This window comes from Homarus americanus, unplaced genomic scaffold (genome assembly GCF_018991925.1).
Source record: "Homarus americanus isolate GMGI-L3 unplaced genomic scaffold, GMGI_Hamer_2.0 scaffold6317, whole genome shotgun sequence".
NCBI classification, from domain to species: Eukaryota; Metazoa; Arthropoda; class Malacostraca; order Decapoda; family Nephropidae; genus Homarus; species Homarus americanus.
Window position 1 is genome coordinate 17,165,376 of NW_024730668.1, and position 18,104 is coordinate 17,183,479.

The window sequence follows — 18,104 nt, forward strand, 5'->3', positions numbered from 1 at the left end:
CACACTGAGTGTAAAACTTTTTGCTTAACCTATTTCTTTTATTTTTCCTATGTTAACTTTTTATCTTTCCTAACCCAACCTCTTCTTATATTACTTGTTTTCATGCCACCATAAAAGTTAAGATAGAATTTTTCATTACAACATAGTTATTTGTCGCCAAAAGTGGAGCTTGGGCCTGGGCTGGGTCTTATTGGAATTAATCCCATATGTTCTGCTATTCATTAACGGCCAAGCTTTTCACTTCAACGCGGGACCCTCTGGGTTCACTGACTGCTAAGTGGGGCACAACTGTGTAGCAGCAGCATATATATATATATATATATATATATATATATATATATATATATATATATATATATATATATATATATATATATATATATATATATATATATATATATATATATATATATATATATATACATATACATACACATATATATATACATATAATAACACATAAGGTTTAAGGTTGGTCAGTGACCCCTCGGTTAACGAACTCAATCCGTTCCAGAAGGTCGTTCGTTAACCGAAAAGTTCGTTAACCGAAACCATTGTTTCAATGGGTTTTTGGGTAATTGGTTCCAGCTCACCGAAAATTTCCTAAATTCAACAAAAATGGTAGAAAAGTTCACTTACTTTGAGGTGTGTTTGAAGAAGGCTCCTGGATGATGATGATGATGGGATTTAGAATGGGAGTGGAGGAGAAGGAAGAAGAGAAGGCATTGGGGTGGAAGAGAAGCCACCCCATGGCACCATTTCACCCATAAAATTTTAGCTCTCTTGGTGTAATTCAAGATTATTTTCTTTAAATCAACACTGCACTGCATTATATATTGTCAATATGTAAAATATATTTCAAAATGACCAATAATTTGCTTGGAAACACAGAAAAAAAGCGTTTAGTTGAAGAGTCTCTCAAGCAAAATGTTACATCCAGTGAAAACAGAGAGAGACTAACTCCTGTTTGCTGTGTTAAGAGGCTGGATGCCGCGCATTAAACTAGTCACTTTACCTTCAAATATGTTCAACAATTGTTAAAATGACTAAAAAATTTAATATTAAACTTTTAAAATTATTGAATAGTATAAACTTATTGATATTTTCTAAAATAGTAAGGAATTTAAGCCCTAGAACCGATTAATGTATTGGCGGACTGATACTAAAGCTGGTTGCCTGGTCAGTGCAAGCAAAAACATGTTGAGGTCGGTTCATAAGAACTTCGTTAACCGAATTTTTTTTCGTTAACCGAATTAAAGATCCTTATGGAAGGCAGTTCGTTAATCGAAATTACGTTAACCGAGGTGTTCGTTAAACGAGGGGTCACTGTACTGTACAGGAACAGAAGAGTGAATAATATAAGCCAGTCAATATTAATGTCACCAAGATATAATAAAAATTATAAAATTAATCTGAGTCAAAATGTACAAATATCTAACTTAACCCAACCTAATATGACCTGATCTAACCTAACCAGTACAGTACAGTAGTATATAGCTACCATACCTACACAAACTATGGGCAATACGGTACAGGATCATGGCTGCATCATAACAAATCTAATCAATGGGTACTCCATCGGGTGATAAGACAGTCTGGATGTGGGACAAGAGAGGTGTACTGTACTCCTGCAGGTGTTTCAGCAACTGCTTATCAGTAGCTATGATGTCAATACTGTATGAGCAACAGATAAGACACACTAATGCTGTATCATGTAGCTAGGGTGGACAGTCATATGGTCAATCCACTTGCCCACTTACCAACTCTTGAATCAACAGTTTAGTAAATTTCTATTGACTTCATATACTAGTTTACAAGTCAAATCTATAAAATCTAATTAATGCAGAGTTTACATAATCAATAAGAGGCTCAAAGAAACGTAAAACTGGTTAATAGAAGGATGGTACTGTACTGTATAGAAATCTCTCTTCCGTAACTGATGTTATAGAACACACCATGACCAACCTACATTTATTACTGTACAGTACACACGATTGAATACTGTATAGCAGAAAAAGCAGAAGTTACTGTACAGTGCAGTGCTGGTTTTAAAGGATGGAAAATGTTTTGTTCACACTATATTCTACATAAAATTCTGAGAGAGCAATTGAAATTCTTAAGTAATCCAGTTCCCACTCTGTAATACAGTACTGTACAGTAATGGGTTGGTGAAAAGAAGGGCATCCAGGTGTAACAATAGCTTTAAATATTCTTGATGACATCTGGGACACCAATCCATCAGAGTGAAAAATAAGCATAAAACAGTGGTGGTGGTGAGGATGTATAACATGTAATTATGAACATAATCTGGATTTGCTCATTTATAAGTACCTGTAGGTTGTCTTAGGCAAGTGAGTAGGCAGTATTTTGACCCCTGATATATATATATATATATATATATATATATATATATATATATATATATATATATATATATATATATATATATATATATATATATATATATATATATATATATATATATATATATATATACACAGTTTTACCCTTAGCTGAACTTTCACTTAACGCGGGTTTTTCCACAGCTACGCGGTGAGTGTCCGGCTCGGATGCTATTTTTAGATTTTGACCACGCGCCACGCGCCACCCACCCGCCCTCCTGCCTGCCTGCCTCTCCCTCCTCCTCCCTCCGCTTGGGTAAGCGGCGCGGTAAGGTTGTGCAGTGTGTGTCTTTGTTGCGTTATCACTGACGTCATATGACGTCTCGGACTGTGATTGGCCATGCAGCCCTACCCCCCTCTGCTGCTAGCTGTAATTGGCTTAAAGTATTATGACGTGACTACCCCGGGGAGGGAGGGAGGGAGGGAGGAGAGACGACGCTTGACCTAGCTGCGGCAGTTTCATCCCTCAAGGCCACGCCGGGTTAACGCGCATCCATTGTTCCGTAAAATGGCTTCCGCCGGACCACCACCCCCAGAGAGAAACCTTTCCTTACCTGGACCCAGCGGCACTAAACCAAAGAAGACACGACGTTCATTAAGCTACGAGCTGAAGTACCAAATTGTTCAAGATTTGGAGAAAGGAAGACGCCAAGTTGATCTCGCGCGCCAGCATGGCGTCAACGAATCTACGATTCGTACAATAAAGAAGGATGCAGCCAAGATAAAGGAGCACATGAAGATCACAAAGTCTGCAGGTGCTTCATCTATCAGGTATTGCCAGAACAGGGTGCTGGCTTTTGCTGGTGGTTATTTGAATGCGTCGGTAGCGTGACGCCATAATGATGAACCTGGCGCTCAATGGCGTCTGAAATCCGCCCGGCAAACTCTTCCATGGTTGGCTGCATAGGTTTAAGAGGAGGAACAAGGTCACCAACATCAGCATTGTTGGTGAGGAAGCGAGTGCTGACCGTGCGGCGGCTAGAGATTTTCCTCCGCTTTTACGTGAGATTATGGAGGAAGGACAGTACAGTGACGACCAGGTGTTTAACATGGACGAATCTGGTCTTTTCTGGAAAAAGTTACCTTCCAAGACCTTCGTTGTCCAGTCTGCGAGCAAGGTAAGGGGCCGGAAGATGCAGAAGGAACGCATCACCGTCCTGTTTACCACCAATGCCTCCGGTACCTGTAAACCAAAGTTTTCGGTGATTCACAAAGCCCGCAAGCCGCACGCCTACAAGAATATGGACATGAACAAGCTTAATGTCCACTGGCTAACCGCACGTAAGGCGTGGATGTCCTCTTCTCTGTCCCTCTTCTGGTTTGACAACTGTTTTGTTCCTGACGTGCAGAAATTCTGCGCGCAACAGAATGTTCCTTTCAATATTTTGTTGCTCCTTGACAACGCACCTGGACACTCGCCCCTACTTATGGATCGTCACCCCAACGTAAAAGTGGTCTTCCTTCCTCCCAACACTACGTCATTAATCCAGCCCATGGACCAGGAGTTAATCTGCAATGTTAAAGCTGCATACTCGGCAAAGAAATTCAAGCTCCTAAACGACTCTACCAACACCAAGGATGAGTTGCGTAAGCTGGGTGACACCGACAGCGAGAGTAAAAGCGACGAGGACAAGGAACAAGAGGCGGCGACTCAAGAACTTCTCGTCAAACAATTTTGGAAGAAGTTTAACGTCAAACAAGCTGTAGACTTCTTGGTGGAGGCATGGGATCTGCTGACTATTGCTACGATTCATCACGCATGGAGACATGTGTTGCATGGCATACCAGGTGAGAGGAGGAGTGAACCTGTGACTGGTCAGGTTCAGACTGTTGCAGTAGCAGTGGACCTTGCCAGAGAAGCTGCGCTCAGTATTACAGCTGAAGGCTTCTCCGAGACCACCAACGAAGACATCATGGAGGTGATCAGAGATCCTGAAGTGACTGCCGACGAGATGTTGGAAGAAGAACCCGCCAGTGAAGAGGAGGAAGAAGGTGCGTCATTCTCCGAAGAACCTAGTTTAAGTCATAGTGATATTAAGTGTGTCATAGAGTTAACAGAAAAAATTAAGTCCATCGTTTCCCGCGACACTGACGATGAACGCCATGACGTCTTCCATAACCGACTGGTGCAGGCTATGGAGCCGTACATCACGGTGTATCATGACAACATCAAAGCCAGCCGTCAGCAAAGCATAACCGAGTTCTTCGCCCGCAACCCACCACAGCCAGCCCAAGCCAGTGATAGTGAAGTTGATTTTGAGGGATTTGTCAGGGAAGCCATAACAACTGTAAGTGACAGTGATATTGATTCACCTAGTAATGGTGATTCACCTAGTAATGGTGATTCACCTGAGGGGCAGTAATCTGCCCTCTGCCTCGGAACCAGCCTCCATCCCCGTATGCCGACCCATCTCTTCTACTACCATGAGTGTTCCTCAAAAATTTTCGTTTTTTAACCTATTCTTTATTTTTCCTATGTTAACCTTTATCTTTCCTAACCTAACCTCTTCTATATTACTTGGTTTTCATGCCACCATAAAGTTAAGATAGAATTTTTACTACAACATAGTTATTTGTCGTCAAAAAGTGGAGTTTGGGGGTCGGGCTGGGTTCTATTGGAATTAATCCCATATGTTCTGTTATTCACTTAACGCGGTTTTCACTTAACGCGGGACCCTCTGGGTTCAATTGACCGCGTTAAGTGGGGTACAACTGTGTATATATATATATATATATATATATATATATATATATATATATATATATATATATATATATATATATATATATATATATATATATATATATATATATATATATATACAGTCAGTTCTGCTATAACGCGATAGTTGTGTTCTTGTAAAACATCATGTTATAGAAATTCGCGTAATAGAAATAACAGGGCTTTTGGAGAAAATAGGGTTAGGTGCAGATTACTACTCGAAATCGAAAAAATTTTAATAGTTAGCCTAACACAATGGTTAGCACAGTCTAAATAAATGTTACATTCATATCTAATAATGAAATCATACAGTAAATGTAACACTTTACCGTGAAGAAATATGAATATAACTTGATGGGGGAGAAGGGTGATTTTGAGGTTGATAACATCGAGCTTCTCTTCAAGGGTTATAGCCTTTCTTTTACAATCATCACCGGGAATGGGATCACCAGAACGCTTCTCGGAGATATTCTTCTTTACCATATTCACAGTTAATACCACAAAATTGGAGAAATAGTAAGCAAAAATCGCGTTACAGCAAACAAGCGTTCGCGTTATACAAATATCGTTCCTCTATTCATAAATCGCGTTAGAGCCAATTCGCGTTGTCAAAACACGCGAGGTCCCTCCTAACACCATCTGGGAGGGAACTACTACACCACGTGAGGTCCCTCCTAACACCATCTGGGAGGGAACTACTACACCACGTGAGGCCCCTCATAACATCATCTGTGAGGGAATTACTACACCACGTCAGTTCCCTCATAACACCATCTGTGAGGGAACTACTACACCACGTGAGGTCCCTCCTAACACCATCTGGGAGGGAGTTACTACACTACGTTTTTGCTGTTCAACACCTACATTAATCTGTATGTTCACTGTATGTTCCTTTACCTTTCTCTAATGAAGGCTTTTGTTAAACCACCAATGTATGTAATAAGTCATTTATGTCCAATGTATATTTTCAGCCTTCGGGCTGCAGAACTTTTTCAATAAACCGTCAATTATTATTATTATTATTAACTCACTGTACTGGGAAACTTTTCTTGGAAGTTCCAGAAATTGAACATTAAATCATCTCTCGAACCCTGAAAGAAATCCCCCATCCCCAGAATTTTATCAGAATTTCCCAGAATGATTCATTATTTCATGTCCCAAAGCAAGAAAAACATTTCTCATCCCCATTGTATTTTGGGTACAGGAAAATGTTTCTCAGAACTTCTGGAAAATGTGCATGATTTTCATCGCTCAAACCCAGAAAAAAATTTCCCCAACCCCGGAATTTTATGGAAAATTTACGGGTACCGAGAAAATTTTCTTAAAATTTTCCAGAAAATGTGCCCCTTGGAAAATTTCAATTCCATGCTATCAGAGAGTTCATATTAAGAGGGATTTCGGCTAATGGAAATCTTACTTTTATATATACAGGGCGTCCTCGCTTAACGTCAGGGTTACGTTCCTGAACACGCAACGTTATACGAAACAAAGTTAAGCGGATCAATTTTCCCCATAAGAAATAGATAAAATACGGGAGTTACCTTCCCCAGCCTCCCTTTGCCCCATGAAAAACATTACATATACAGAAAATCATTGCCATTTCTATAGCAAAATAGTACAGTATATAAACTACAGGACTTAAGTTTGTATTGGTACTCACTGATGAGCGGAGGTGGTAGAGCGAGTGTGTGGTGGGGAGTGGAGCGAAGGAGGAGGGTGGCAGAAGGGGAGGAGTATGGCAGGAGCGGAGGAGGAGGGTGGGAGCGGAGAAGGGCGGGAGAGGAGGAAGGTGGTGAGTCACTGAGACTGCGGCTGCCTCCTCCTCCTCCTGTACTGACTGGGGTTCCTCCGCCGCTGTTTGCTCCTCCTCCGTTGTTGTTTGCTCCTCCTCGGCTGCCGGCTGTTGTGAAGAAGCTGCTTCTGCCCTCCTGCGACGAAAAAATTAATCCAACGTTGACTGCTTGGTGCTACTCTTCTTCTCCTCCTTACAGATCTCAGTGTAACAACCAAGACTGTCCTCAATGCTGCGTTGAACCTTTGAGCAATGTTCTCTGTTTGGGTCATCATCTATAAGGATTTGCTTTGCTTGCTGGATCATATTGAACGATTCTGCCATCCTCTTGGAAGTTAGAGGTTCTTTTTCGTCGTCATTGTCTTCAACGGGACTGTGTTCTGTTAATTGTCGCAGATCTTCGTTGGTGAGCTCTTCTGTCTGGTATGCCAGGATGTCCTCAATATCCTCTGATTCCAGTTCATCAAAGCCTGCCTGTCTAGTCAAGCTAAGGATATTCCTATTCACAGCTGGGAATAAGTCCATGAATCCCGTAAAACTGTTAACACACTCGGGCCACAATTTACGCCACACACCATTAAGGCAACTTTCTGAAACCTCTTCCCATGCCTTGCCAATGTTGTTCATTGCATGGAGAATGTCGAAGCCACGCCAATATTCTCGGATCGTAGGTTTATTTTCTCCGTCTGTAGCCTTGAGCAGCTGGGCCATGGTGCGGCATAAATAATACGCCTTGAATCCGGCGATGACGCCTTGGTCCATAGGCTGCATCAGTGCTGCCGTGTTGGGAGGCAGGAAGACAACTTTTACACTGTCATGCAAGTCATCGAGATTGGGAGGATGAGTTGGAGCATTGTCTAGGATCAGAAAAATTTTGAAGTTAAGATTCTCCTTGGCACAGTACAATATTCCTTCAGTGCAGGGACGGAGTACACGTTCAACCACTGGCTAAACATGGCGCCAGTTATCCGTGCCTTCTTATTTGCCTTGTAGATGACAGGAAGGTGATCCTTAGAGTAACCTTTCAGGGCCCGTGGGTAGGCAGCGCGAGAAATCAACATAGGCTTCAGCTTGAAGTCACCAGCAGCGTTCACGCCAAGCAGCAGCGTCAAGCGGTCTTTTGCCGCTTTAAAACCTGGCGCTCTTTTCTCCTCCTTGGAGATACAGGTCCTCTCAGGCATCCTCTTCCAAAAAGAGACCAGTCTCATCCACATTGTAGACTTGCTTCGGTGAGTAGCCTCCTTCCTGGATAATCCGTTTGAATTCTGGCTGGAATGTCTCGGCAGCAACCGTATCTGAACTGGCAGCTTCACCAGTCCTCTGAGTATTGTGGAAGTTATGCCTGTGCTTAAATCGTTGAAACCAGCCTCGGCTAGCCGTAAAGATCTCTTCCTTTGATCCTTCACCCTCTGTTTCCTTTATGTCGTCAAACAAGGATATGGTCTTATGCTGGATAACCATAAGGCTCAAAGGGGCATTGCGTTGATTCTGGTCCTCCATCCACATAGCCAGCATCTTTTCCACTTTTTCTATCACAGTGCTTCTAGTACGAGTTGTCTTAGTTGCAATCAGAGAAGAACCACTTCCAGCACTAACCTTAATCTTGTCAGCGTTGGTCAGGATAGTACGCACCGTTGTGGGGGTTAGACCAAGCACAGCGGCTATGTCCACAGCACGTTCCCCTTTTCAAAATGGGCTAATACATCCATTTTCATAGCCAAGGTAATGGTCTTACGTTGCTCTTCACTACACTAGCATCAGTAACACTTGATGGGCACTTGGAAGCCATTTTGAATGGTTAGAGTACAGTTTTAGAGCAAAAGCACTTAAGCACACACGAATGATGTGAAGCCGTAACAGAGACTGGCTTGGCATCGCTTGGGGACGCTGTGACGTTCTGCGAGTGAGGACAGTGCGCAGAGCCGAGAGAGAGTAGCGCGGCCTGACAAGAGCGGGTGATGCGTCATAGAAAGTAGTCTGTGACGACATAAAACGACATAGTATTGGATCACCAGAACGTTAAAGGAATTTTGGGTCTCTAAAGTTCAGCAACGTAGTACCGAAACAACGTTAAGAAAGGAATTACTGTACAGTATATATACTGTACAGTATACATATATATATATATATATATATATATATATATATATATATATATATATATATATATATATATATATATATATATATATATATATATATATATATATATATATATATATATATATATTATAGTATACTTTCAATGTTTCATAATAATAATATATAAAAGCAGGCAAGGCACAGTGTACTTACCACTGGTACTCAGCGCTGAGCGTCATGGTGACGGCAGGAGCACTGCTACTTTTTCACTTCCGCCCAAAATGATGCCGGGTAGAAGAGTGTAGCTCAGAGGCTGGACGTTGTGGGGTAACGGTCGGTGTTGAAGGTGGTGGTAGAGAAGGACACTCGGAGCATAAATGGTCTTATGTGTGGAGAGGGCGTGAGAGATAGATATCTATGTTGGTATTATTCTGTGTGTGAGCGTAAGACTAAACTGTGCTTTGATGCTCCCCACAAAAAATTGAATCTTTAACCTTTATACCTTACAAAATATTTCACAAGTCTGATATTTGAAAACCAATTGCAACTTGGAATAGAATCACAAGGGAAACCAATCAAAGTGTCAAAAATCTGTACGGTATATGAATGACAAATACAATGTGCGCACCACTCTGTCTACTATTCGGGGCAATTTCCACACTTGCCAGGTACTGGAGGCAAACTTGTTACTGCATTATCAACACTCACATCAGTGATTTATCAATACTGTAGTGTACCATATTTACATGGAGGTCACTCAGACGATGACATGTGGAGGCAGTTCATCCTTCATGCCTCACTCACATTAACAGCCATGCACAACAACAGTGCAGGGTTTTGGCACATTCAATAACTGTTTAATTTCATTGGTATTTCTAAAATTCTCACAGTAATTTGAACATATTTCCTCGGAGAGTATTAATGAGTCGCACTATCTGCATCCCTGGCAGATTCTGACACTGGGTTCTCCACCATTATTGTCAAGAGAAATCCTTATCTAAAATCCATCTGAAAAGAGATAAATTAAAATGGTTACCATGATGATATATGTAGTCTTCTTCAACACAGTAAAGTAACTCCAGACCACAGAAATCACAGCATTCATAAAATATTAACGAAAGATGAGAGGTCTGGCATTAACCTCATCCTGTAGATCTAAGAAATGTTTTGTTCATTATTAAGTGCATTTCCTATCTACCATATAAAAAACTAGAGGGAGCCCGGGCCAGATGAAATATACTGTATTTGTGTCGGTGACTATGGCCGTACAGTACCTACCAATACTGTACACCCCTCAAAGTGAACATGGATTTAGAGGTTAGATCTCCCAAGAAGCTGATGCCATCATGCAAACACACTTTCCAGCATCTGAGATAAGAGTTGAATGTTTCTGCTATATTTTTCAACCTTTTGAACAAACTGTAACTGAAAATCATGTTGTGACCAAATGTGCCAGACAACAGCTGGTGGCATCACTGTACTAGGTCCCATAGCCTGGTGTAGTAGCCATGTGAAGATACTGTGTAATTGGGGGTCATAGCGACCAATTTTAAGCGAATTTCCAGATAAAGTGATTTCCGGAGGGGGTTTCTATAATCACAAAAAAAATCTTGATTAACCGAGAAAAATCTGGATGGCAATCTGGACTGCTTTCTGGTGCAGACGAACACCAGCCCCAGCCACTTTATTTACAAGCCAGTTACTCTGCTACAGCCCTCATGTATGCATCTCTGAACCCCTGTGGACTATTTGTGACTTTGTAAACTAAGTACCATGGCTTCCAAAGGCAAGACAACTTCAAAAGGAGGTCAGAGTAGGGCCAGAAAGGAGTTTAACTTGAAGGACAAGCAAGAATTCTATATACAAGGCCCCCCCCGAGATTTGTTGGGGTTAGATTCTCAAAATGGCAGCGAATCGCCAAATCCGAGGAAAACATTTGCGGACTGAGAGGGGATACATTTTTACTTGTGTACAAAGAAATGTATATTCCCTTAGGACAATTAGTTCTTTTACCTGTATTGTATTGTAAATATACGCACGCACGCACGCGCACACACACACACACACACACACACACACACACACACACACACACACACACGCCATGCCCCCTATAACACCATCTGTGAGGGAGTTACACACCACGTGAGGCCCCTATAACACCATCTGTGAGGTAACACTACACCACGTGAGGTCCTCATACACCATCTGTGAGGTAATTACTACACCACGTGAGGTCCCTCATAACACCATCTGTGAGGGAATTGACTACACCACGTGAGGCCCCTCATAACACCATCTGCAGGGAATTACTACACCACGCCCAGGTCCCCATAACACCATCTGAGGGAACTACTACACCACGGAGTTCCTCCTAACACCATCTGGGAGGAGTTACTACACTACGAGTTTGCTGTTTAACACCTATTAATCTGTATGTTCCATTTTTCTAATGAAGGCTCTTGTTAAACCACCAATGTATGTAATAAGTCATTTATGTCCAATGTATATTTCTTCAGCCTCTGGCTGCAGAATTTTTTCAATAAACCGTTAATAAACACACACACACACACACACACACACACACACACACACACACACACACACACACACACACACACACACACACACACACACACACACACACACACACACACACACACACACACACACACACACACACACACACACACACACACACACACACACACACACACACACACACACACACACACACACACACACACACACACACACACACACACACACACACACACACACACACACACACACACACACACACACACACACACACACACACACACACACACACACACACACACACACACACACACACACACACACACACACACACACACACACACACACACACACACACACACACACACACACACACACACACACACACACACACACACACACACACACACACACACACACACACACACACACACACACACACACACACACACACACACACACACACACACACACACACACACACACACACACACACACACACACACACACACACACACACACACACACACACACACACACACACACACACACACACACACACACACACACACACACACACACACACACACACACACACACACACACACACACACACACACACACACACACACACACACACACACACACACACACACACACACACACACACACACACACACACACACACACACACACACACACACACACACACACACACACACACACACACACACACACACACACACACACACACACACACACACACACACACACACACACACACACACACACACACACACACACACACACACACACACACACACACACACACACACACACACACACACACACACACACACACACACACACACACACACACACACACACACACACACACACACACACACACACACACACACACACACACACACACACACACACACACACACACACACACACACACACACACACACACACACACACACACACACACACACACACACACACACACACACAGAGTATTTACAATACAGGTAAGCGAAATTATTGTCTCTAGAACTAATGGTTCCTGTCCCAGCCACGAAATGCCGGCAACTTTAAAACTACCCACAGACATTCTTGGGTACATCCAGGGTGTCATCCCGTAATAATAGAGAACCGCAAAATAAAAATCCGCAAACTTGGGGGGGCCCCTGTACTGTACTATTATACTACTGGTTATTGAATCAAGTGATTCAAAAGTATTTGTTTATTTTTGCCACTACTACTCAGGACTATTTCGTGTTGACCCGTACTGTACTCAATCAGGATTAATAGAAATTAGTCCAGAGTGGTTTGCCAGTCCATATAAAGAAGAAATCTAGATATAAAGAGTCTGGATTAAGAGGGTTTTACTGTGCAGTTTAACACTACAGTAGGCCGTGTATCCCAATGATGAGGTGAGGTAGTATGTCTAGTCATACATGAAACTGTAGTTCTAGAGTGTTTACTCTTACTAAGTTTAGCAACACTAATTGGTCCAATACTGCTAAAATCAGACATATCATCACTACCACATTTTAAAGCCATTTTATACACTTACACAGGTTCAGCCATGGTTTATTCAAGTTTTTGTGTACAGGTCTCCATCTGAGCTGAATAAAATCATCTGCCATTCACAAAATAAAATATTAAAAGTAGCATCTCCGTAGTGAAGGGGTTAATTAACAGGAGTCTTTAACCCCTTCACTATGGGCACACCACTTTTAATATTTTATTTGGCTAGTGCCTGGTGATTTTATTCAACTCATAGGGGATCCCATAAACAAGTGTTTAAGTACAAATAAGCAGTGGTTTTCTAGCCAGGAAGGTGTTAACATTCTTAACATTCAGTGACAATTTTATTAAACCTCATATATAATTAAATCTTTGTAAATCAGAAATTCTAGATTTTGTTGAGCTGGAAATGGATGGTCATAAAAACAGTTCTACAACTTAAATTGAAAACAAATTTTTTTTTCAAGATACAGTACTGTACAGTGACCCCTCGTTTAACGAACGCCTCGGTTAACGAAATTTCGGTTAATGAACTGCCTTCCATAAGATTCTTAAATTCGGTTAACGAACAAAATTCGGTTAATCAATTTCTTACGAACCGACCTCAACATGTTTTCGCTTGCACTGGCCGGTCAACCAGCTTTAGTATTAGTCCGCCAATACATTAATCGGTTCTAGGGCTTAAATTCCTTACTATTTTAGTAAATATCAAGAAGTTTATACTATTCAATAATTTTAAAAGTTTAATATTCAATTTTTATCATTTTAACAATTATTGAACATAATTGAAGGTAAGTGACTAGTTTAATGCGCGGCATCCAGCCTCTTAACACAGCAAACAGGCGTTAGTCTCTGTTTTCACTAGAGGTAACATCTTGCTTGAGACTCCTTCAACTAAACGCTTTTTTTCTGTTTCCAAGCAAATTATTGGTCGTTTTGAAATATATTTTACATATTGACAATATATAATGCAGTGCAGTGTTGCTTTTAAAGAAAATAATCTTGAAATACACCAAGAGAACTAAAATTTTATGGGTGAAATGGTGCCATGGGGTGACTTCTCTCCACCCCAATGCCTTCTCTTCTTCCTTCTCTCGACCTCCATTCTAATTCCCATCATCATCATCATCCAGGAGCCTTCTACATTCACACCCCAAAGTAAGTGAACTTTTCTCCATTTTTGTTGAATTTAGGAAATTTTCGGTGAGCTGAAACTCACCTAAAAACCCATTGAAATAATTAAGCCGCTAACTAACGACCTTCTGAACGGAGTCTGTTAACCGAGGGTCACTGTATTGTATACAGTGGTCCTCGGTTAACGAGCCTCGGTTAACTAGATTTCGTTAACGTTTACCTTCCATAAGATTCTTAACTTCGTTAATCCACTAACTCGATCAAGTTTTTTACGAGCCTAACCTCAACATGTTTGCACTGGCCGGCAACCAGCTTTGTATTAGTCCGCCAATACATTAATCGGTTCTAGGCTTAAATTCCTTACTATTTTAGTAAATATCAAGAAGTTTATACTATTCAATAATTTAAAAGTTTAATATTCAATTTTTAGTCATTTTAACAATTATTGAACATAATTGAAGGTAAAGTGACTAGTTTAACGCGCGCATCCAGCCTCTTAACACAGCAAACAGGCGTTAGTCTCTCTGTTTTCACTGGAGGTAACATCTGCTTGAGACTCTCTTCAACTAAACGCTTGTTTCCAAGCAAATTATTGGTCGTTTTGAAATATATTTTACATATTGACAATATATAATGCAGTGCAGTGTTGATTTAAAGAAAATAATCTTGAAATACACCAAGAGAACTAAAATTTTATGGGTGAAATGGTGCCAGGTGACTTCTCCAACCCAATGCCTTCTTCCTTCTCCACCTCCATTCTAATTCCATCATCATCATCATCATCCAGGAGCCTTCTACATTCACACCTCAAAGTAAGTGAACTTTTCTTCCATTTTGTTGAATTTAGGTTCGGTGAGCTGGAACCAATTACCCAAAACCCATTGAAACAATGGTTTCAAGTTAACGAACCACCTTCTGAATGTTCGTTAACGAGGGTCACTGTATATACAGTGTCCCTCGTTAACGAGATTTCGTTAACGGTTTACCTTCCATAAGATTCTTAACTTCGTTAACGAGCAACCCTCGATTATCAAGTTTTTACTTACCGACTTCAACATGTTTTCGCTTTCATTTGGCGTCCACCAGCTGTAGTATTAGTCCGCCAATACAGTAATCAGTTTTAGGGCTTAAATTTCTTAATATTTTAGTAAATACCAAGAAGTTTATACTATTCAATAATTTTAAAAGTTTAATATTAACTTTTTAGTCATTTTAACAATTATTGAACATAATTGAAGGTAAAGAAAACTAGTTTCGTGCACATCCAGCCTGTTAACACACCAGACAGGCTAGTCTCTTTGTTTTCACTGGAGGAACATCTTGCTTGAGACTCTTCAACTAAACATTTTTTTTCTGTGTTTCCTAGCAAATTATTGGTCATTTTGAAATATATTTTATATATTGACAATATATAATGCAGTGCAGCGTTGATTTAAGAAAATAATCTTGAAATACACCAAGAGAACTAAAATTTTATGGGTGAATGGTGCCATGGGGTGACTTCTCCACCCCAATGCCTTCTTTCTTCCTTCTCCTCCACCCCCATTCTAATTCCCATCATCATCATCATAATCATCCAGGAGCCTCTACATTCACACCTCAAAGTAAGTGTACTTTTCTACCTTTTTTGTTGAATTTAGGCAATTTTCGGTGAGCTGGAACCAATTACCCAAAAACCCATTGAAACAATGGTTTCGGTTAACGAGTTTTTCGGTTAACGAGCAACCTGCTGGAACGAATTGTGCTCATTAACCGAGGTACCACTGTACAGTAGTACTGTATATGGATCCAAGCCTTTCATCAAGCACAGTGCAGTACAGTATTAATGAATTGTGTTTTATTGCACACTCTGTGGCATTGATGCGATCTGCTTTTCCACCACTTATTGTATGGCCACTACATTGATACAATACCGTCTACAGGAAGGTCCTGCTGAATGAGCAACATATGAACGAGAATTCAGTTTAAACGATCCTAGTGTTTTAAGGTTTGAAAATTCAATGAACACGCTCATATTGTTCAATTTAATGAGCAAAATTCTGAAAGAACCAGCTCACTTTAACACCCATGAGTTGGGCCAATCATACTTTCCATAATCTGAGTGGTCAGCCAGGCTGTAGCACTGAGAGTTGTTTTCTATGCTCTGAGGTGGCTAGCCAGTGAGCCTAGACATCCTGGTAGTGTCATCATCTCCATTAACTCAAGAAATGTGCATTAACTTTGTTTGTTCCTTTCTCATTATTTTTAGAATCATCCCCTACAACTATGAGCCCAGAGAGGACAGCTAACACTCATTCCAAGGATGAAGAGGAAGACATAATCTAACCTTAGAATATGAAAATATATGAAATATATGTACTACAGCAACTGGGTTCTAATGAATAAGTGATATCTGCAGAGCTATGAGGTTACTTTTGGTCACCACAACCTCACGATCAACCTTAAGGCTGAAAGGGGAATTCACTAACAGTTTACGGTGGCTGTAACCCAACTTGCCGTACAACAAAAGTTACGGTGGTTACCAAGCACCCAGAAACTTTCACAAGGCGGAAATAACCCCGGTTTTCCTACAATACCATTAAGAAGCACAGAGCTGCCACACGCAGTACCTTTGACATTAGTGAGGGTGAAGATGTAACTAATGATTGCTTTAGTTCATGACCGTCCACTCAGGAAAAAAAGGGTGTTAGGAATTGTTTGGACCCTCTACAAACTGATGACCACCTACTGCCACCTAGTGATACACTCTGGCTAGATACGTATGTGTTAACAGCTTAGAGGTTTTTTGAAAGTGGTAGTTTCCAGAGTGTAGTTGATGATGTTACCAGCTTAAGACAATCAACCAAGCGTCAAGCCTTATAAAGGGCATTTGCTCCAAAATACCCCTGTAATAGTAATACAGTAGTAATAATAATAATAATGATAATAATAATAATATTATTATTACAATGACCTCGTTTAACTAACACCGTTAACGTAATTTCGATTAACTAACTGCCTTCCATAAGGATCTTCAATTCGGTTAACGAAAAAATTCGGTTAACGAAGTTCTACTTAACCGACCAACATGTTTTGCACTGACCGGGCAACCAGCTTTAGTATCAGTCCGCCAATACATTAATCGTTCTGGGGCTTAAATTTTACTATTTTAGTAAATATCAAGAAGTTTATACTATTCAATAATTTTAAAGTTTAATATTCAATTTTTTAGTCATTTTAACAATTATTGAACATAATTGAAGGTAAAGTGACTAGTTTAATGCGTGGCATCCAGCCTCTTAACACAGTAAACAGAGTAGTCTCTCTCTATTTTCACTGGAGGTACATCTTGCTTGAGACTCTCTTCAACTAAACGCTTTTTCTGTGTTTCCAAGCAAATTATTCATTTTGAAATATATTTTATATATTGACAATATATAATGGTGCAGTGTTGATTTAAAGAAATAATCTTGAATTACACCAGAGCTAAAATTTTATGGGTGAATGGCACCATGGGGTGACTTCTCTTCCACCCCAATGCCTTCTCTTCTTCCTTCTCCTCCACCCCCATTCTAAATCCCATCATCATCATCATCATCCAGGAGCCTTTCACATACACACCTCAAAGTAAGTGAACTTTTCTACCATTTTGTTGAATTTAGGAAATTTTCGTGAGCTGGAACCAGTTACCAAAAACCCATTGAAACAATGGTTCTGTTAATGAACTTTTCGGAACCAACACCTCTGGAACGGATTGAGTTTTAACGGAGGGTCACTGTATTACAGTAGGCCCTTCAAATTCGTGGTGTTAGGTTATCAAAATGGCTGTGAGTCGCCAAATCCATGAATAACATTTGCTGACCAGGGGAGAAGGGGTAATTTTTACTTGTGCTTTATTAATAACAAAGCACAGAGT

General features: G+C 40.6%; 1 protein-coding gene across 1 annotated transcript in view; it reads right to left on the reverse strand.

Annotated features, from left to right (window-relative positions):
- LOC121867250 (signal peptide peptidase-like 3) overlaps positions 1–18,104 on the reverse strand; it is a gene marked incomplete in the record, with an annotated part of 131,674 nt that overhangs the window by 106,943 nt on the left and 6,627 nt on the right. The window contains 1 exon segment of the mRNA XM_042367110.1: positions 9,212–10,006. Coding sequence (XP_042223044.1) covers positions 9,212–9,237 — 26 coding nt within the window.